The sequence below is a fragment of the Corvus cornix genome, chromosome 7, assembly GCF_000738735.6.
Source record: "Corvus cornix cornix isolate S_Up_H32 chromosome 7, ASM73873v5, whole genome shotgun sequence".
In the NCBI taxonomy this organism is placed as follows: Eukaryota; Metazoa; Chordata; class Aves; order Passeriformes; family Corvidae; genus Corvus; species Corvus cornix.
In genome coordinates this window covers 4,154,671-4,177,255 of record NC_046337.1, presented here as the reverse complement: position 1 = coordinate 4,177,255, position 22,585 = coordinate 4,154,671, and the positions used below count along the sequence as shown (strand labels likewise).

Here is a 22,585-nt window from a genome sequence, read left to right as displayed (position 1 = left end):
GGCTTTTTTCTCACAAAGAAGATGAAATGTTACAGTTCAAGAGTGTCGCATCTATTGGTGCTTACTGAAAATGGAAATCCAGATAATAAACAAGCATTACTGCAGGGGTCTGGGCACACAGAACTCTAGGATGGAGAGGTATCTCTGAATTACATTGTTAGTCCACAACTCTGACCCTCCTGCCCCTGTATCTCTCCTCACTGTTGCGTTATATTTTTTTGTGGTTTTCTTTTTTTCTTTTTTTTTTCTTTTTTTTAACCCTGCTCTGAAGCTTCAGAGGCTGGATAGAAACAATTTTTCTTGTCCACATTCCTGCATTCTAGCTGTGTGTAGGAATGGGTGTTACTCAAGCTTGAATGGAGGGGATTGAGTAAACACGTGGCTGGTTTGAGATAATGTTTATAGAGAGCAAAGAGAGATATCAACTCTGTTCTTTCCTAATTTCACCTTTAATTCTTCTTCTGTTTTCCACCCTGGCAAATCTGCATCCCATGTAAATTCCCACCACTCCCTCTGCCATGTGGTTGCAAACACAACTGGCTTCTTGCTGTTCTGCTATCGATTGTCTCCTTCACGAAAGTGAAAGAGTTTGGTCTAAAACCACTTTCATCACAACTGTGTTTATTTTCCCATGCCCATACGGAAGAGGGGTGCCTTCTGAATTTAACCAGAGCTTTAAATTTTGCCATGCTGACAAAGGAAAAGATAATAATAAAAGAAATAATTCCATACATAGCTGGTTTTTGGTTAACTCGGAGGTTATGTGGCTGGTGGGGTCAGAGTCTGGGGAACCAGGCACGTGACTGTGGCCGTTTCTTCATGCAACAATGAGTATTTGCTCAGGAGTTTCATCACCCTCTCCCAGGAACAGCTGCTGACCACAGGGTAATGTGGTTTCACTGCAGAGGAGAAAAGATGAGTTTTCTATGTAAAATTACTTTTAGCACCATAGCGCTTCTTGACATGAAGGTCAATAAGTGCCTAAATTACTCTAAGTAACTGAGTTTATTATAATTCCTCTCTGTCACATTCCCTTGCTGCTGCTGTGACACTGTGCTGTATAACTTATTTAATTATACAGTGGTGGTTGCTGCTGCATGTCTGTTGTTGGGGATGCTATGAATATTTAGATTTTTCTTTCTCTCCAGTTCCGTAATTTAAACAAATTCACTGAAGTGTATTTAACCTGAAGTAATCTAGGCTGCATGCTGCCTTGGGCTGTGCTGTTTTAGAAACTTCCTTCTGCAAAATCATAGTCAACCAAAGCAATTTCTTTGGTGTAAAGATGGGAAAAGAATAAGCCCTTACACGCCATGCAGTTCTGGAGTTCCTCTTTTGTTTGTTTTCTAAACCAGCCTCAATTACGGTGCTATTGGTGCTTTCAGTGGGTGTATTTTGACAGCCTGGACCTGTGCTGCAAACTTCCCCACTCACATGTGTGCACACCCCCAGTTTTCATTCCCAAAGGGCGCATTTGGACACCAGCCTCAACGTATCAAAGGTCTGTGGGCTGAGCTGTGTTTAGCAACCTGGAGAACAGCTATTGGAGGGCAGAAAGTGCAGGACGGGCTATTTCCATGACAAACCCTTTTCCTCTGAGGATATTGATACAGCGTAAAGTAGGGATTCATTGTGTGCCTGTCAGCACTGTGCTGGGTAGGAAGACTGTGAGTAACATCTTGGAATATTTAAAGAAAATGCTTAAGGGGAGGGTTGAGGGAACTTTTTTGTTTTGACAAAGACATCAAGACAGAGGGGAGATCCATAAAGACACAAGCGGATCTAAAACAGGATGAATTATCATTCTTATAATTAAGCCTAATGGACCTTCCTGAGAAGGTTTGATAAGATGACTTGCTAATATTCACACTTTTTTTTTTTATTTAGTCAGTAAATTATGCATAAAGGACAAAACTGAAATAATCACCCAGACATTCGTGTCACTTGTGCCTGACTAATTCTCATCCATTGTCTTTCATAGTTGTAAAATGGGAAATAAGTAGTAGGGGCCAATGTCTGTGCTGTTAAAGTGTGGAAAAAATGACTGTTTTCTTAATTTAAGTTGTATGTTACCTTTTTGAAGATGAAAGATTGCCTACAGTCATAGCTGAGCTTTTACATGGAATCAGGGTGTAGTACAAGCAAGCCCCGTGGAAGAGTCAAAAGAGCAATGGAAGAAGAAAAAAGTAAAAATATACTGACTTCATGTCATCTGTTAAGTCAAAAAGTGTAATAAAGTTTCAAGGAAAGGAAGGAAACCTGGTCTAGTGGAAGGTGTCCCTGCCCATGGCAGGGGTTGGAACAAAATGGTCTTTAAGGTCTCTTCCAACCCAAACCATTTTGGGGTTATATGAGAACACCTGAATGCTTTTTTTTTTAGAGTAGGTGGTGGGGACAAATTGTTTCTCTCAAAATATTTTTTTTCTCTAAGCTGTATGAAAAAAAAATCCTGGTAAAGAGCCATGTTTACCAAAGTGGGAAATGCATTTTTCACTGATGGGTCTGAATTATAGTTTGAAGAGGTTACTGAATATTGTTTTCAGTTACAAGGAGATAAAGATGTGCTGTTCTTATACAAATGTGTTTGCTCTACATGTAGAAAAAACCAAATTACCCATGAATTATTATAAAATAATTGCACAGGACTCTATTCTGCAAATAAAGAAAAACCCAACAAAAATGCCAGTCAGAGTAAAGCGAGGGGGAAAAACCCAACCCCTAACAATTCTGGGATTCCTCTCTATGGAGCCTAATTCCTACTCAAAGGACATAAGTACTTTCTTGTGCTGGTCTCAGAACTGGATCTCTGGGATTTCGTTCCTCAATAGGATTTTGATTGATTTCATTTAAGTAGTTTTATCTTATTTCATCGTGCTTGTATTAAATCAGATATCTCTGAGCACTTAATCATTTTTAACTTCTAGATCTTTGTATCTAATATTATATTTGCTGTCAAAATCTTATATCAATGAGAATCCCAATAAATGTAAGTCATTGATCAGATACAGCAATGACAGGGAACGAAAAGCCTGATCGAGGTGTTGCTGTCTGTAATAGAGACACTTATTGACTTCAGTGGGGTTTGGGTCAGGCCTCAAATGGAAACAAAACCAATCTGTGCTTTCCAGGCAGGTCAGTGGATGATGGCCATTAATCCACTGTAATTACTGGGTGACCTTGCTGAAAAATGGTGACTGGTAAGATAAATATTGGGATGCTGTGCTGTGTTCATGAGGTGTAGAGCAGGGAAGCTACAGGCTAGATGAGAAGAATACGGTTATAATACCAAATAGTCCTTCAAGCACCCTTATCATCCACCTCCTGATCACAAATTTCAGAGCAATTACCTCAGTGGTCCCAGGAGATGAATGCTGGAGGCTCCCAAACCACCTTCAGGCTGTTTTCAGGAGAGGACACAGGTGTTGGCAACACTAAAGCTCCATGGTCTCCTTCCTAGGGACCATGGGGGCTGAGCATCACTGAACAAATATTCTTAACTCACAGTTCACCTGTTTAGAGAGCTGAAAAGGCTCCTTACCTTACTTCAGGAGGTATGTCACCAGGGAGCAAAATAAAAACAATAAAAAATAAAAAATCCAGGCATTAACTTGAGTGGGAAGGAGATTGTACAGAAAATATTGCATAGGCAACTGCGTGGTCCTTTACCTAGGAGGAGACAGTCAGGGAGACATGGTTTTCAGCCCCTCATCTAAGGATTTTTTAACATAATTTGCATTAAGTACTCATTAAAAATAGAGGACTATATCTTTATTATGTATGTGCTGGACATGCTTTGATAATGGGATCAGGACATCCATGCTGAAGTTGTAAATCAGATAAACAAGCCTCTGGAAACAAAAACTAATTCTTCCTTCCAAGTGCTGATCCAAGTATTGCTTGGAAATTAGCGGTCATTTACTGGTTACGCCCATGGGTTCTTAACATCTGTAATTTGTGGAAGTGAAACTTAAGTTACCTTGCAGTGTCTGTAGATTATAATGAGGTGCCTGTATTATGATAGCCATGGTTTCTGTGAACATGACTTGCTTTTCTCGTGGTTCACAACATCTCCTGGTAACACTGTCCCTGCCCGGCTCCGTGGGGCCCCGCGTGCCCCCACAGACGCACGGGTGGGTTCAGTGTCACAGTCAATACCAAAGAGTCCAGAAGGGCGTTTGGGTGCATCCTGGCAGGAGCATTTATTGCTGCTACACTGTCCAGGGGTGCAGAGGCAAATACCAACATGAGCCCAGAACTCACAGTTTTATCTGGGGGAAAAGGTGGGACCAGGGAATGGAGGCCAATGGGGAAGCTCTGGGGGAGTGATGAGGGGCGGAGGCTGACAGGCAACTGGGGAATCCAAATTGGGATAGATGAACAGAACAGAACAAGCATCCTGGGAGGAGCCTTTCTGGTCACCCTAACGTAAAGTGATTCCTGTGGTAGGGGGGACTCGTCTTACTGAGAACTCTCTGTCCTTTGTAGTGTGTGTTCAGCAGCCACCACATCCTGGAGGCAATAAAGATCCCTGAGCCATCCTTCCTGGTGTCTGCCAAATCAGGTGCAGAAGGTCGATGCTCTTCTGACCTGCAGAAAAGCACATCTGTTACTGAGATCCCAGCAGGGAATGGACCCTCGGATGTGCTGCTCAGCTGTGGAGGAACTGAGGAGCAGTTCCCTGGGGCACAGGGAGCCTCGTCACACCTTCTTCAGGGCTTTCAGTGGGGTGGCAGCCCTTTGTGACATGGGGAGTACTGACCCCAACCAGCTTGGCCACTTGAGCATCACACTCAACTACCAGTCTTGATGTAGCCCTCTGCCTCCTAGAAATCTTGAAAAGCACTCTGAAAACCAAGATGCTGAAATATCTTTTTTTTTTTCCTCCCAAAACATTTTTGCCATTTTATTTTCCTTTTTACAATGTAAAGGATGATTAGCGAGAATGAGTGGGAATGATAAATTTGGCGACAATGAGGAGGTATGAACAACCTGTGTGGAGACAGCATAAAAATAGGATGTCTCCAGTAACTCCCAGGGGAGGGTGAACATTAGCTAAATGAAACCTGTTGTTTTAAAGAACTCTGCTGGTATTGGCTTTTTTTTTTTTTGAACTCTGCATGCTGGTGGGAGGGAAAAAATTGTTAGTGTAAGGTATCAAGTCTGGAGGGGAAAAAGATTATATTCTCATCATAAACCAAATGATAGCAGATTAAAGCAGGTAAGTAGCATCATGCTGGCCATTTGGCCAGAGTATAAACAGGTTTGGGTTAATTGGCACTAAGGAGGCTGTGCTGTTTAGGGGTTTATATTTAAATGCCAACTGTTGTCTTTCCCGTATGTGTTGACAAAGCTCTTCTCAACAGTCATCTGTTGTTCTACCCACAGCTTGTTTCTGGATAACTGTATGGAGGATATTTTGGCTTTGAGAAATGAGAGCTTATGGAAGATATGTGCTTAAAGAGCTTTCTTTCTCAAACAGAGAGAAAAAGTGATATTCTCTAGTGGCTCTGTGCTGCATGTCATGTGCTAATCCATCCTATTTCAGCCTATCCCCTCGAGTGTTCCTTTGCAGCAAGACTCCTGGGGATGTTAAAAAGGCAGAGAACATTGTGTGGTGTAACTACACATTTCTCTCAACTGGGGCAGCCACCAAGCATCTCACTGAGCCTCTTGGCTGCCTGCTGCCACAAAAACACAGCAGTGAAGTCGTGCCCTAAAGTGCAGAGTATGTGTTGCAAACCTTCTTTGCCAACTGTAAAGCCAAGTGCACAAGTGCTGTCTGGAAGACAGTGGTGTCTCTGAGCATTACAGTTACAGGACTGTTTTCATATCAAGATCAACGAGCTTGTAAATTTTGCAGTTAGTTTTGGATGTTCTCGTAGAGTCCATGGTCTGTCATATTTCTGATTTCACTTAGGCTTCTCTCCTCTCCCAGAAGAAACAGAACTAAACCAGCAGGATACGTGGTGTAGCTGAAAGGAAATATTAATTCAAGGCTCTGATCCTGAAAGCTGTGTTTGCCTGACACCCGCATCCTGCCTGCTCTCCCCTTGCACATGAGCATGGCCGTATACAAACACCCCCTCCAATTTTTGAGGCAAAAAATGCTGCAAGGGGCTGAACGTTGCACAGCCTGGAAACAACTTCAGTGTATCTGTGCACCTGCTATTCTGAGGAGCTCAGACTGCAGAAACAATAATGCTGCCTCTGGCTTTGACATCTCCAAACTGTGAGTGACACTCCAGCATTTGGAACTCCTGTCAGTCTGGCAGGAGAATTTGGAGTCTGATAAAGCTTAAAAAGGGAAGAGCTTTGTATCTATAGAAGGGAAAGAAAAAAGCCTTTGGGGGTTACAGCAATATGTTGCCTTGGAAATATTTGATCAGGCTTACCAGTCTATTCAGACACTTCACTTTTTAAAAGCTTTAAATCAAGTAACTTTGGGTCCTGAATGATGCAGCTTTAGTGACTGCTTATCAGCCACTCGTGACTATGCAAACTGCAGAAGCTAAACTGTCATTTCTGACTTTCAGGTGAAATTGAATGACCTGAAAATGGATCTATCTTCTCCTGTGCTCCCAGCAAGCATTTTGGAACAAACTGCCTTGCAGCTCGGGTGCAGTCCCACAGACAAAAAACTCGCTTTCCACTTAGATGAAAAAGATGAGTTAAAGCATCTTCGGGAATGTTTCTGTATCCCCAAAGTCAAGGATCTGCCTCCAAGTGAGAATTATAATTACTGTGAGGGAGAGGGAGGGGGAAAGGGCTGGGCTTCACATCTTCTGCATGTGTTTATCACAAGTCTTTGGAAATCATCGTCACTTATGAGATAATTGAGCAATTGTAGTCATATCTGAGCACAGAATGTCCCTGCTGTTGCTAAATCAATCCATCAGCTTATTCTAGCACCAAAAGCTCTATGTTCTCGTTCCCATCCTGAATCAAATGTGAGGATACAGTACTTACACGGTGCTTATGCTGTCAGTCAGCAGCTTTGAACAATGTAGTGACTGATTGAAAATTATAGGCAGTAGCTTTTCTGTCTAATGGCTTGAAACAGCAGCGTCGCTTGGGATAGTTCAGTGCAGTTGCTTCCTTGGTGTGATTCAGTTTGGTATTATCTGTCTAGTTACAATTATTTTAGTTAATGAAAGAGACAGTATATATATTATGTGAACATTTATGTCTTATTGCTAGTGTTGGAGCTATTTTCTCACTGAGGCCAAATGGAAGACTGTGCCTCAGAACAAATAATTGATCTGAGCAAATAATTCATAATGAAGTCTTTTATTTGAAGATATTTTCCACTTTCCTCATGAATTGCCTAAAAATAGATAGCACCTGACTTCAGTGTAGCTATGTAAAATTGTTCTGGACATTTTTCTCCTTCTTTCCTGTTCCATAGATTGTTTTGAGGAGCCTGTGGGATGTCTGGGCATGGGGAGGGCTTGGTGTGGAGGCAGGAGGGGTAGAAAGAGGGGTGGCAGACTGAGAGGGAAGCATTTGCTTCAGGCTAGCACTCCCAGCCCACCAAAACTAAAAACCAACTCCACATTCTTTTTGATACCTGCAATAGCCGCATTCATGCAGGGAAACATGGTAGGAGCAGCCACCTGTGGAGGCAGCAAGGTCCTGGTCTCTTCTCATGCTTCCCAGGTCCTGTTTGGGTTTATTTTCATCTCAGTTACATGGAGAGCAAAAGCTGGGCTGGCTCTGCAGACCCTGGTCACTGAACACTGGCCACTGGAGAAATGGCAGATTATTTCCTTAGATAGTGAACACATATAGGCATAGTCACTCTCCTCCTTTCCTGCCTTGGCAAAATGCACCTATTGAAAATCAAAGGAAAAAATATGATAGAACTTTCTTGTTTGTTTGTTTGTTTGTTTTTTCCCCAGTAAATTCAGATAGAATTTTCCACAGATTTTCTGAAAGGAACAGTACTGATGGTAAATGAGAAATTACAGGTGCATTCACCAAACTGTGTCCAGTAAGAAACTGTGACAGAAAATGATGTCAATAGTCAGAATTCCAGGGAATCTTTTGAAACTGTTTCTGTCTTCAGTATCTTCCTGCCAAGCAAAGATGAGTGTTGGGAATGCTGTCTGCTCCTGCCCTTAGGATACAGGGATGATAAATCTCAGTTTTTTATGTTCTGGGGACATTGGCTTTTTTTTCTCCACATTCAAATCCTTGAGTTATGCTGTTTCTATTATTCAGAGCAGGACTGGACACTTTGCAAATATTTAAACTATTGTGCTTCCTCCCTGCCTCCTTAATTTTTCATTTTCATTTTTTTTACCCTGGTCACTTAAGAGAGTTTGCTAAACCCCTCTGTTTGGATAGTTGACTCTTCTGTACTCAAAGCTCCTTCAGCTGCCACCATGGTGCTGCAAGATGTGCCACTAGAGCTGGAAAGATGCTGGAACACAGACCCCATGGAAGTGGTGCTGCTGGAATCCAGCCCAAGAAGGACACATGAGCAGCAGCTGCATCTTTGACTGCAGAAAGTCAAATGTCTCTCCACAATATCAAAGGTCACTTTTCAGTGTACTGTTGTAGCAGCTTCAGATCAAAGAATCTTCTGAGAAGTAGGCAGAGGTTTTGATACCCACGTGACAGTTTTGGTTTCTTCCCTTCCAAACTCCTTTATTGTTTGGTTTTCAATTACCACAATATTTAGACCCGTGGACTGCTGATGTGGGGTTTTTCCCCTGTCACTACAATAATATTTAGTCCTGAGACTGTGGAGATCTATATGTTTTAGTGAAGATAAACAATGTACAAAGTAGTACCAGTTGAAAAGCACAAAGAACCCACCATTCTGATGTTCCTAAATTGAGGGGTTTTTCCCTCTCCTTTTTTTTTTCCTGTCCTTCTTTTCTGTGCTTCAGCTGTCATCATGAACAGCTTCCCCGCTGAAGAACAGCGGGGGTGTAAAGATATATATATTTGCATTGTGTGTCTATACCATAGAGACAGATCTGCCGTGACATTTATCTGCGCCCAAGAGCGGATGCCAGATAACGCGTTCCTGAAGATAAATGTCATTACAGATATTAGCCATCAAATATTCTTTATATATTTACATAAAACATTACAATGAGGCTTTAAAATGAAACCTTACAAGAAGCAGATGAGAACATCCATAGGAGACAACTGTAAGATGACGTACAGGAAAATATTTAGGAAGTCATTATAATAGTTTAATTTAGTTATCAAGTTATAACCTGTCAGAGCTGTTTATTTGTTGTATCAATCAAGAGGAAACCAGTAGCAGCCTAACTCCCTGCAAAGCTCAGAGGCTTTATGTGCAAGCATGAGGGACGAGGCTCAGGTGAGCAAATGAGGAGAAAATGACAGCAGAAGATTTAGAGAAATGCTTGCATCTCCTCGCCCTTCTCCCAGCTGACAACAAAGTCTCTTTAACGCTCTCTTCTCACACCACAGGGAGCAGGCAGGAATGACTGGATTGCAGTTGAGCACCTAATCACCCATCTGATTAAGGCTATGGCTTGTGCTTTGTCACCTTGTGAAGGAGTAGGGCATCATTTGGGTTTCTTGGGAATAAAAAGATGCCCCGGAGTGAAAGCGCTGAGCTGTACTTCCCAGAAGAAATGGTTAAAGGTAGTGGTTAATCATAAAAATCTGGCTCTTTGGAGGGCTGGTGAGGGGGGTACAGGCAAGTGTGAAAGACAATCTTTTATCATTCAGCTAAGGACAGAGCTCAGATAAGTATAAGCAGATTTAGTCCTTCCTTTCTGATTAATAAACCCATTATATTTTTCCCTTTTATATTTCTGACAATAAACTTGCTTTTCCTTTTAGGTTTAAAAGAAGTGCATCTTTAATACAGATGAATGAGGATAATTAGTATGCAAAATAATGTATGTGATTAGATTTGACCAGTTTGCATGAATCTGAGTAGGTGTGTGAATATATAATATATTTAAGTAATCTTAATGTAAATGTATTTTTTGATCCAGGCTACTCTAAGAACATATTTCAATATTTTTTTTCTTTGCCTTTATTTCCTCAATTGTGTTTATTTCCTGTTGGAATATTTCAATATGTGTTTCAAATCAGCCACAGCTCCTCCAGAAATTAAAAGGGCCAATACCAGGAGAAATAAATGTAATTTGGGGAAAGACAGGTGCTAGGCTTAGGGAAAAAAACTGTATCATTCTTAAGAATATCACAGTGAATGTGGAGTTGTTGGAGCACGAGGGGGTGGTGATCAGGAGAAATTACAAAGATGGTAGAAAAAAAAAAAAAGGCAGCAATGTCCAAAAGGAGTCTTTTAGTGATGTCAGAGAGGAGGAAGTAAATAGCTTTTTTTGTCAAAAGGAAAAAAAGTTCATCCAGATTCAGATTTGATAACACACCACAAAAAGAATATCCAAAGAAACAGGTATAGAAGTGCCAAAATACACTTTATCAAAAAGGTAATGCCCTATATATCCAACAGTGAACAAGAGATGTTTTTATTTAGAAAGGACTGTGGTGTAAGAAAAGCTGGCTTGCTAATATTTCCTCACCTGTTTTACTGCTTGGTGACTATTAGTCAGACTGAGCTCCAAATTCTTGAGCAAAGATCCTTCTCTCTAATCCCAGTGGAAAAGTGTTATTGTGTTTCTTGGTAGGAAAAGAACTGTTAATAGAATCAATTTGGGGGCATGGATAATATTTATGCCTCTCTGTTTTCATTCATATTAGAATGGAGATGAAAAACAGACGTTGTGTCTGCAAAACAGATTAGGCTGAGATTGCTCCCTGACTTATGCTTTTTAAAAGCCTCTAAAACTTTAATTAAGAAATTACCCAAGTTGTCTATACTCCTGAAAAATGTGTTTCTGGGCAAGCACAATGAAATTGGTAACTGTTAGTGCAAAAGGTAGTAAGAAACCTTTTCCAAGCTGTTTTTCTACAGGTCTTATAAAATTTTCACAGACTGAATTGCGATCTTATGGTTCATTTTTAGCATGTATCTTAACATGCTCATTCATTTTATCTTTATTCTGAGGCATATTGATTATATTTACCAAAATTATATGTGGTATTAGCTTTTGGGATATTGTAAGTATTGGGTGTAGAAGAATGCAAATTACTGCTTCCAGAAGGTCACCATCACTTGTCCCTCCAACAATCTCTAACATGAGAAATAACAGAAGAAGGCTGTGTTTGGATTGATAGATGATGACACAGGGTAATTAGATTGTTCAGAACCTCACTAGAGCTATTATTTATAAATTTCTACTGCCTTGCTTTTCTCCTAATCACTGAAAGGATTTGTCAACATAGATTTCCTCCTCCTCCTCAGATGATGACATGAAGTGCAGCCCACAGTATTTGCTGACAAGACAAGAACTTTTGAGACTGCCTTAAAGTATTCTGCACAATGACTACATTTTTCTAAATAGAGGTTTAATTGTGCAGGGAGAACTTACATGAAAAACACAGATTTACCTAGTCCTAACTTTTATTAAATGCATGATTCCAGTAGCTTCATGACTCAGAGTAGGCATATATTGGTGGTGGAAGAAAAGTGGATAGCCTGGTTGGGAAAATGCTCCCTGTTTACTCACTGCTGGTTACAGACCTGATAAAATCAGTGCCAGTGACTGCTTCTCACACAGCCCCTGACACCTGTGGATTTAGTGATGCCTGAACTCACATCAGCCCCAAAAATTGTAGGAGGAAAAGGTGAATAATTGCTTGCAAATTGCCTGCTGTCCTCCTTAGATCCTTTGCAGGGTTACTGGGTGGTGTTCTGGGAGAGAGGTCAGGATGTGACACCTCTGTTCTCGTATGGGGACCGTGATGTCCCAGGGGATGGGCAATGGACAGAGCCCCGGTGCCCTCCTGTGCTCACTCCCATGTGCGTTTTGTTTCTGTGCTTTCCCTCCACAGCTGACCTGAGCCTGGTGAATGGAGAGGAGAGCTGCATATACTTCGTTGGGAATTCTCTTGGGCTCCAGCCAAGAAAAGTTAAAACTTACTTGGATGAGGAACTGGACAAGTGGGCTCGAACGTGAGTACCCTGCAGGGTGTGCCAGATGCTCACCTGTGCTTCAGAGGAGCACTTTATTTTGGGATCTTCCTTGGTACTGCTTGAACAGCAGAATAGCATGTTAAAAGTACTGCAGCCCAGGAGTAAAACATGTTCAGTGTTTCCCTAGCACTGTTTATATCTCTTTTAAAGGCAGGAGCTAAAACAGGCAAATAGACCCTTCCAGCTGTGCTAACCCATGCTGTGTGTGGTGGCGCTGCTTGGCTCACCTGCAGGACCTGTGCAGTTTAACCCTCCCCACCCAGCAGCATTTATAAACAGTGTTTCTACACAAGGCACACAAACCTATTTGGTCAGTGCTGCTTGCTGATGAATGTGGTGGTGTTCCAGGCCCTGTGATGTTCTAGCTAGTGTTTTTAACTGTGTGATTCACCCTGCAGGCCTTGCAACAGGCAGTTCCCCTTGAAATAGCACTGAATGCAGGTGATGCTCCTGCCAGCGCTGGCAGGTTTTTGGCTCCTCTTAAACCAAGTCTCTGCCTGACAAGTTCATTTTATTTAGAAAGAAACGTTCCTGTCTTCTCAGTATCATCTCAGCAAGGAGCTGAGTGTGGATTGCAATGAGCTTTGCTGAATGAACCTGATGTAAAAGAGACAGGATAAAAGAAGGACACATTGCAGGAAAGGGACACTGTTATCATAACAAATGAGGAATTTTTTAATATACACAGGGGAAAGAAAAAGCTTTTTTTACTCTTTATTTAGGTTTTTTTTAATATTATGTTCTGTTTCCATTAAGAGTCTGTGCTTTGAGATCTCCAGCACCTGCCTGAGCAGCTGGAGCAGGGATGAGTAAGGAAAATGATGAGTAAAAAACAGGGAACTGAAGGTGGAAAAGGAAAATAACATCCAGATGAGTGAGTGAGCTGGGTGAGAGATGAACTCTTTTATAGGGTGCGGGATATGAGTGGAACAGATGTGATTTCATGGTGAAAGAGCAGAGGAAATATGGAGAGGCAGAAGAGGAAACATGAATTCTGCTAAGTGGGCAGCCTTGTTTCAGCAGGAACAGTCGAGATGGAGGCTTCTCAATGCAAATGTGAAAACTCTGTAGCTGCTCTTCCACTTGAGAATGTATGAATGCTGGGAGTTCATCAACATGGTTTATTGTTTCCTATTTATCACCTGTATTCTCATAGGTAAGAAGGCTGAGAATGAGTGGAACTTTGGGAGGCGCTCGTTCCTTCTGGGTGTTCAGTCAGCATAGCAATGCAGTTTCTCCAGTTGTTTGAAAAAATTGCAACCCTGTCCATTTCTGGGCTGTTATCCCATTTTATCAGGGAAACAGCTGAGCTCCTTCAAAAGGCAGAAGCCAGATAACATTCTCAGAGTGATGCACTGGGACTGCAAACTTATTTCAGCCCCTCCACTGTATCTTTTCACTGGCTCACTTCTATTCTTGTGTTTGTCTTTGCTGCAGTGAAGGATGAGGTTTTCCTCAGTGACTATAAAAACCTGGAAGAAAAGGGTAGGCAGTGTGTTTCTTCAGATCAAAAGTGCCTTCAGGAACTGTAACTAAGGGGGAAATATGCCTGAACATTGATTTCAAGCCACTGGAAGAGAGGGAGCAAAACTAGAAAGTCTGTCTGCAAAAACACATCTTGGCCTCAAAAGCCTTACCCAGAATAAATCATAAAGTTTAAAAACAAATTAAAACCAAAAAAAAAAAAAACCCAAAGAACCAACCAAACAGAAAAGCTCAAGATCAGCAAAGAAACAGAATAAAATCCTGCACCTAAAGCAACTGAGACAGCTGGGGTAAGATCAAGCTGATTTTGAGAACAGTGTATGCTTGGAGAAGGTGGTGAATGGAATGCAAAGGAATAGGTGGCTGAAGGTACAGAAATGGGTACTTTTATTCCAGTCAAGGACAGCTTAGCAAAGCCCAGTCTAAGGTGGTAGCTGTTCCCAGCTGAAGCCTGCTCAATGGCTGGTGTGCTGGCAGTGTGGGATGTAGTGGCTCTGGCTTAGATAAATAAGTAGCAAAAATCTAAGAAATGCCATGCAAATTAGGTACATCTATCAAGTCAGCAGTGGTATAGATTCTGGCTTTCTTATAAATTGGTTTATTGCATTTTCTGTTTGTTGTGTCTTGGGACCCCTCTCAAAGAGCTGCAAGTCTATTTAAATGGCTTTCACTGCTTGTAGTTAATGGCAAGAGTGAAAAGGAAGATTACCTACTGCTGGTCAAGGGCAGGGAAGCTGTACCTTTATCTCCAAGTGGTGATGGTGACTCATTAGGGCAAAGCTGGGAGAGAAAAGCATGGAAAATCCTCTTTTCTTGTTGTGCTCCGTCTTAGGGCTTTGTTCCTTTCCCCCACCTCCACTTTAACTGGTGGGTTATCGCTTTCTTCATACATCTGCCTCCCACACACCTCCTCTGGTTTTGTATTCTTCCTCTCCATATCCTTCATTCCTCTGGTTTTATGCTAATGTGTGAAGATTACAAATCCAAGCCACTGACATTCTCAGTATGGATTTAAAAGGAGTCTTTGAGACTTCATCTTTCAGTTATGATTTCAGCTAAATCCAAGACTTATTGAATGAGGGGCAAAAAGGGATGAAGAGTTGTTCCCTTGTGTTTAGCCAAGAGTAGTCAATAACATAATATTTTAAAAGTCTGAATTTCAAGGGACGTTTTTGGTTGGAGGAAGGCCAAGAGGTGCTTTGCAGTGCCTTGTTTTCCCCTTTGCCCTGCCAGAACTGGTTAAGTAATTAAAATATTTTATAGAATCATTACTGCGTGTGAGCATACTCATTGCAGCAGGCAATGTCTCTCTCATCTGAATAACTCATTAAAGTGGAACAATTAAGACAGAAGGGAGCCTGCTGTAGCCAGTTGTGCTCTTGTGAAGGGCTGACAGGGCGACTGGGGATTGGGGACCCTGCTGCATGCAAGTCTTGAGGACCCGAGTTGAGTAAAATTAAGACTGAAAGGAAAACTTGTTCTCTGTGGATTCATCAATGTTGGCACAGTAAATATAAACAAGGAATTAATAAATTGAGTCTAGAAATAAAATATATATATATTTCTAAGCATTGAAGCAGTCTGGCAAGAGGCTGACATGAACAGAGTAGATTAACAACCTCCTAGTTTGAGGAAGGCTTTGTAATACAGCACTTGCACTAGCAAAGATTATTTTCAGCAAGTCAGAAGGTATCTTTGGGTCTGTGTGCTGAACTAATCCTGCAGGATGTGAGAGCCTTGCAAACAAGAGTGCAGCTTGACCAATCCCTGTTTGACAGATCCACCTCTCCTGCCACTCTCAGGACTCATCTCAGCACTCTGCCTTTCAGCAGGTTGTACAGTAAAGCTGCAAATGCCTGTTGCAATGCCCTGGGTTTTTTAGTTTTCTCTTTAATCTACTGGCCCATACAGTTCTTTTTCTTTCGATATGTCTTCCTTTTCTTGGCTGTTTCTTTGCTTGAAACCATGGTCCAACTTAAGAGTCTGTACTGGCTCATTAAATACCTTGCATCATTTTTGGCAAAGGAGCAAGAAGGAAATTTGCACTTGAACAAGATTTGGATGAGCACAGAAGATTCCTGAAGATGGCAATTAATTTAAATTCCTTTTCTCACCGCCTTTGAAACCCTGGGATCATCTCAGAAAATGTGTTTCTAGCTCCCTTAGCAAGCTTTAAATCAACCAGACCTCAGCGAATAAAACGTGGCATTGTGATTTCCTGCCAAATTGAAAATAAAATGGTAACCGACTAAAAATTAATTTGCACAATGAGAAACTCTCATGGAAGTTGAAGAAATATCTACTTGTCTGATGGTCTGTGATTTGATGGATGAAGTTTTCTATTCATTAATTTGTTTAAATCTCTTTTGCTGCCTAGGGTGCAGTGGGAGAAAAAAAGGGATGTAGGCTCTCCATGTCTGAGGGGAATGCCAGGAGCACTGCACTTGTGTCCTTAAAGATTATTACCCCCAGTGCCTACCAGAGCTGAGAGAGGGGTGGAATAATATACAGAGATATAAATTCTCTGAGGCAGAGCATAGAATTTTACAACCTGAGTGTAATAGGATGTATTGTGCCATCAGCAAAGTCTACAGAGTTTCATGTGATTAAAATAAAAAAAGGGTCCAAGAATATGCTTTTAACTACCATTTTAGCGGCAATAATTTTTGTCTCTTGGCATTTATATTGGCCATCAAGAGGGAGGCAAGCTGTAAGCTGTGCCATAATAATAATAATATGAATAATAATAAATGCTGCCGCTCCCTTCTTTCAATATGGTTAAATGTCCATGTTTTCCTCTCAAAATAAAACATTCTCATGCCCAAAATCTCACAACTGTTTTCATGATAACTTGGAAATTTATTCTGAGGTTTTGATAGTCCTGTGTGCTGATAGAGAGAACTTTCATTAGTAAATTCCCATTAGGATGACACTAATGGCTATAAAATCAGGGAAAGCTAATGAAAGAGAATCCCATAGGTAGTTAGAACTTATTTTTCCCATCTTATTATGTTTGCTATCCTCTTTCAGAAATACAGATTCCCTCAGGCTGGGAGCCACTGAAAATCTTTGGGGGTTTTATTTTAACAGTCTGTATTATCCTAAAGTCCCTTGATCGCTATATTACAGTTAAGAATAAGACAGGAAATTACCAGTAAATGTCTTGCTGTTTGTGAAACATATACCCCTGTCTGCAGGGAATGCAGCTGCATTGTGGGCTGATAGAAGGGAAGACATTTTAGCACTAATCCTGCCCCTCACAGCATTTTCCGGCCTCCCCACCCACTGCCCTTTCTCCTCATCTAGGAAATGTTCCTGTAAATGAGGGTTATTTCACACTGCCCGCTCTCTGCTGTCGAGGACTCATCAGAGAGCAATTCTAAAATGGAGAAAAGCAGTCAGGTGCTGTACCATGACCTTATCCAAACTGAGGAGCAGGCTCCTCCTTGTCTGTGTGGGGTTGGATTTGTTGAACAGAGGGATGTTATTTTATCTGTAAGAGATGTGCAGTTGTACCTGTGCACTCCTTCAGATGTTGACCTAATCTAGTCCAAAATTAAATGGTGTTTTGCAAGGATGAGAGGCTTGAAATGGTTAATACAGCTGTGCTTTTTTGCAGCAGCTCCCCTATTCTTTTTTGGACATATCCCTAGGAGGTGTGAATTAGACCCAAGTCAATCAAAAAGGGTCTGACTGTAAAACACCCAGGTAATTTTTGTGGGAGACAGAATGAAACTCTACCTGAGAAGGGGAAGTATGAGGTGGATAGGGAAAACCAATCTTTAAAATAGCCTTGAGAATGGGCTAGTGTCTCAGGCACCCTCCTTTCTCATGTCTTAATCTGCCAGCTGTTCTCCCATGATTTTGAGTGAATGTTGTGGGCCGGTTCTTCTTTAAAGGGTTTATTACTTTTTTCTTCTTGTTTTCTCACATCAAAGCTTTTAGGGCTTCTTTTGCTCTCTACCCGGCTTCCTACCAGCTTTGTCCTTATTTTGAAACAGCTTTATACTCAGCCTCATGCAGCCTGGTGTTTCCAACTCCACAAGTACCCCGTGGTGCTCAGCAAATATGAAAATCATCCAGTGTGAGATGGGAGCCCAGAGCAATGTTCCCCTGGATTAGCACCATTATTACTTTTCTCAATCTGCCTCCATTTGCATTTAAATCTGTACTCTACACCCTGCATGTTTAAGAAACTGGGCAACTTTTTATTTATATATGCATGGTTAGAAGTTTTCTTCTCCGTCATAATTGAAGGAAAATTTAGTTCAAAGCACATAATCCAGAATTTAATTTATATATCTGTCACTTCAGAGTAGCAGCACGCTTGGGTTTAAGGTGACCATATGATCCCCTGTAGACAGGAGCTGTTTGCAATATAAAGTTTTAAAACAGCCTTTGTCAACCCAAAAAGCTTTATGCACACTTGGATCTAGAAAAAATTTTCAGGGAAAAGAGAAACAATGAAAATTAGCAAACAGCTCTGTTGATGCAGGGAAGCACCTGCCCCTGCATGAAGTACCCTCTGGTTTATGCAGAAGGGTGAGCTCAGACAGGACATACAGGAGGATGGAAATTGTTTCTGACAAGAAATATTCCTGGGAGCAAGGCAGTGTTTAAGTCTATCATCCTCTGCACCATATAATGTTCAGCCAGAGATGCATGTTGGGGAAGTCTGTGGGGTGAGCTCTGCTCTCTGTGCAGTGGTGTGAGCCTGGGTTAGCAGGTGCCATCCCACACTGGGATGCTCTGTCCCAGCTTTCCTGTCCCCAGAGGCTTCCAGAACCCATGCAGCCACTTCCAGGGGCCTTGTGAAAAAGCTATCAGCTTTAATTCTGAGGAATTTCTAGAGGAATTTTGTGGGCCAAAATAAATAATTTTCAAGCAAGTGAAATCCTGTCAAAAACCAGTAAATTGCCTTTTCTCTGCAGTTTAATGGTAGGAGAACAGTGTTGTGCTCAGCTTAGGCAAGTCTCATCCTGCTCATCCATCCTCCAAATGTGTAGTCTCCAAATCAGGTATGATTCTTAGGACTGATCAAAATAGAATACCACACATTTTCATCATTTTTCCATTGCTTTTCAGAGGTGTCCATGGCCATTTCAATGGCCAGCGCCCATGGGCTTTGGCAGACGAGTGCATCCTGGACCTGATGGCTGAGCTGGTTGGTAGGTGTGAACTGTAGTGGAAAATCTTTCTCCAGAAATAAAATCAACTTTGGTTTCTTTTAAGACTCAAAACCCTGAAATTCTGTAGGCAGAATTTCGTTCTTTTTATTCTTGTATTTGAAAGTAGGTTTTCGTGTGAGTGGACTAACACTTTATTTTAAGGCTGCGAGTGATTTAGGAGATGGATGTATGTGATAATGTATGACCATATGCAGATCATGAAAGTAATTGCAGCAGAGGGCTTCTTGGAACATCATAAACCACTTGGACTAACACGTGAATCCCTTTTAAGGGGCACTTGGTATTGGAGAATCTCAGTCACTCTACCAGAAGTAAAATTATGAACTTTCCCCTTTGAAAAATTATTTCTATCTAGACATTTTCTCCTTTTTTCCTCTTTTCCCTGCCACTAAATCCAGACTCATATTTGAGAGCTGCTTATGTCAATGGAGCAGATAATTGGGGCAGGACCTGCTATCAATGCGTTCCCATTACCCTTCTGTACCCCTTGAGGAGCCTGCAGTGCTGCAGGACTTTGGCAGGAAGTGCTTCTGGTTATTCCAGAGATTGAGGAGCCCTCTGGAGACTCCTCTTGGTGAATTTGCCATGAAAGCAGCCAGCTGAGCAGGAATGCAAATTTCCTCTATCACTTCTTACTCCGTGTAGTTGCTGAAATATTCACTGGGATTTCCTTCAGAGTTGTCTCTGGAGGGGGAAGACAAATTATCTTGGCAGGGTCTTTTTCTCCCTAACCGTCCCAGCTGTTGTCAAGGCTAGGTTAGTAGATTTTGGGGAGATTTGGCCCATATTTCAATGTAGGTGTTGAAGGCAACTCTCAATAGCAACTGTCAGGACTGAATTATCAGGCATTCATTTGTGCCATCACTAAGGGAAAATATTACCCTTATGTTGACCTACTGTATTCCAGATATTGTATCGTAATTTCTCCTCCAACTGCAGACAAGCGCTCAATGAGAAAATTATGGTTTTTCTCCTTCAAGAAAAGCAAATGGGGTTGGAACAATTGGAAGCAGGGACATTAAAAAATGTTTCATGACAAATTTATTTATAAACTTATAAATAAAATCCCTCTCTGAATTCTTTATGATGTTTCCAAATAGCTAAAATAGTGGGTGTTATTATTGGAGGAGAACAAATGCAATAAATTATTGTTGTAGTTAGTCTATCCATGATGTAAACACTGAGATAATATAAATATGAGTGTGGTTACACTGGGCATCACTGGGTTATGTAGAAAAATCCCATCTGCAGAATGAAATAAAGTAACCCAAAATGCAGATTGAGGGTTCTGATTTTGTAAGTTGCCATTGTTGTACCTGGTATTGCTCAGGAAGTTAAGAAGTTACTTCTCTTGCTTTCATTACATTCAAGGGCAAGCTCAGCACCCTCATCCGTTAAGCACCATAGAACATAAAAATGTGGAAATATAAAGGGTTGGAGGGTGTTGAAATGCTGAATGGAGCTGATTTAGGGATTTCTCCAGTATGACCCATCTCCCTTGGCCAGTGGATATTCTTGTTCTGGTAGGTACAACTAGGAAGCTGTGGACAGGTGGGGAAAGGTGACTTGGAATTTTCAATTGAAAATCTTGAATTTAACTAAGCAGGCAGTCAAGAATTTCTCTTAGGTCGTACTCCCAGGCACCTAAATTACTAATCAAGGTAAGACCACTGATGTTGTTCACATAACCAGGAGAGAGCGCTAAGATTCCCTAAAGGACAGCTGGAAACTCCTGAGTTATCATCTTTCTCTGCATCACCTTCTGTGACTGTTTGCCTCTGCTTTGTTTGCAAAACGTGGACCCCCATGGCAGGCTGAGCCCTGACCTCCTGCCACTGCCACTGCCAGGGTCCCTCTGGCCTCAGCTGTGGGTTAAGAGTCACTGCAGAAAGCAGGGAACGAGGCTGGGACCCTTTTTCCTTTAACCATCTGTCTTGTAGAGGCTGCCAACTATGTTCTGCTTTAATATTAATTTAACTAAAAGATGCATTGTAGGTGTAAGGAGTTAGAAATGAGAGCTTTGCTTAAATTTCATCTAATTGCTTGTCCATCTCCTTAGTTTCCTTTTACTTACCGAACTCCATGTGACACCAGTGCTTTTACATCACAATGGCTTAACTGCAATGAACTTATTACAATTTTCTTCATGGTAAACAAATATTTTAAAATTTTCAATGAAAATTAAGACTGAACTCACCCTACCACTAACCTAACTTTTGTTTTTAAGATTATTTCCTGGGAAGAGTTTTCTAGTCCTGTTGCTTTCCTCAAAGATAAAGGGCATGATTGGTGTTCTCTTCTCCAGAATTTTCAGGGCTTTGTCTGATTGAATTGTAAAATGTGGTATGGGCACACATCTGCCCCTCAAATTTATGTGCAGGGCTTTGTTCAGAAAATATCCTCATGACTTTTTACAGGACATAAGTGAATGTTTCTTAGCATGCAGATGAATTAATATTTCATTATTATAAATAATGGATGCATTGTAGTAAATTCCAATTTTTAAATTTTAGGCAATCATGAAGAGGCTAAAAGAATAAATGCGGGAAAAAAAGTTATGTTAAAATGCTCTCTTTGAATGTGGTATTTCACAGAATCATTAAATGGTTTGGGTTGGAAGGGATCTCAAAGTTCCAGCCCTCACAATTTATGTTTAAGTACCATTTTGCAACAAAAAATAATATTGATTATGCATGAATATGTAGTTGAATGAATTCTGAATTTACTTTCTTATTGACTTTAATGTAAGAACAATAACAGAATTTTACTGTGTTTTTTATTCAGTATTGAACATGTTATGGAGGAGGAAGAATTGTCATTTCTCACCCTAAGTAGTGGTAGGAAGTAAAATTCTTTGGTGAGATTTATTCAGGAGTGGACCAAAGACTGTAAAACACCTTTGTCTGTTTAATGGTTTATAGTGCACGAACACCTTGCTTATTAAATGCAGTCACATTTTCTTGTTCAATGAAAGTTACAGTAGTAAATACGTTGTGAAATGAAGAGTCAAGGTCAGTGGAGGCCACAGCTTTTTTTCTGCGCTCACACCAAGTGGCAGAACGCAGTGAAGGCAATCTCTGCTTCTCCTACCAGACTTTATTAAAACATTACAACCTTGGCAGGATCACCTTCTGATGGAACAAGATTAACTGTGTGGCTGCGGCTGTACGATGTGCTCGGGCAGGTCTCTGTTGAGGGAAGACTGAATGCTGAGCAGATTTGGAGTGACTTTGAGTGATAAGGATTATTTGAAATAACCAAAATGTTTTTCGAAATTGGGGCCCTTAGCCTTTTTCCAATCATTTTACAAAATGCTTTTTACTTACTCCATCGAGGATCAGACTTCCCCAGCAGTCAGAGAGGAGAAGGATGGCAGCGTCTGCCTAACGCAATCATAATTGTCTCTGAAGTTGTACTTTGCAAACGCTGCTTCCTTTTATTAAAGAGGAGATTTATCACGCAGAACATACAGGTTTTAGCCTGTCCTGGAGATATGGTATAAAGTTAGGAAATAAGGAAGGCAAACATAATTTTGTCTCCCGTGTGCTGGGTCTTTGAATATTGTAATAGGTTAATTGGATCACGGAAAGGTTGTTTTCCGAAATGCAGTGCAGGTTATAAAGGATAACAGTTTTCCAATGACATGGATGAGGTTTGTTTTGTGGGCATGAAATTCAATAATGGAAGGCTTTTAATAAATATATAATTTACAGAAGACCAAGACTTACATGACAAATGTAGTGTCATATTTAATTTGGGATGCTAGCATGCAGCTAAAAATGATCTACAGATTAACCATTTGTTTTATACAGAATCAGTACAGCAGGCAGAGGATTGCTCGTGCAGAATTTGCTGTGAA

The 22,585-nt window shown here is 41.0% G+C and overlaps 1 protein-coding gene across 5 annotated transcripts in view; it reads left to right on the top strand.

Moving 5' to 3' along the window:
• Nucleotides 1-1,482: 1,482 nt before the first annotated feature.
• The window catches only part of KYNU (kynureninase), a 58,380-nt gene continuing 37,277 nt past the window's right edge, over nt 1,483-22,585 (top strand). Inside the window, exons 1-4 of one of the 5 annotated variants that reach the window (XM_019290135.3) lie at nt 1,483-1,501; nt 6,534-6,723; nt 11,911-12,031; nt 18,623-18,705. In XM_019290135.3, the coding sequence (XP_019145680.2) occupies nt 6,555-6,723; nt 11,911-12,031; nt 18,623-18,705 (373 nt within the window). In that variant the 5' untranslated portion in view covers nt 1,483-1,501; nt 6,534-6,554. Of the gene's footprint in view, nt 1,502-1,531; nt 1,668-4,538; nt 4,562-6,533; nt 6,724-11,910; nt 12,032-18,622; nt 18,706-22,585 lie in introns of those variants that run through there. The other 4 variants (XM_019290134.3, XM_019290131.3, XM_019290133.3 and 1 more) reach the window with 4 other exon arrangements.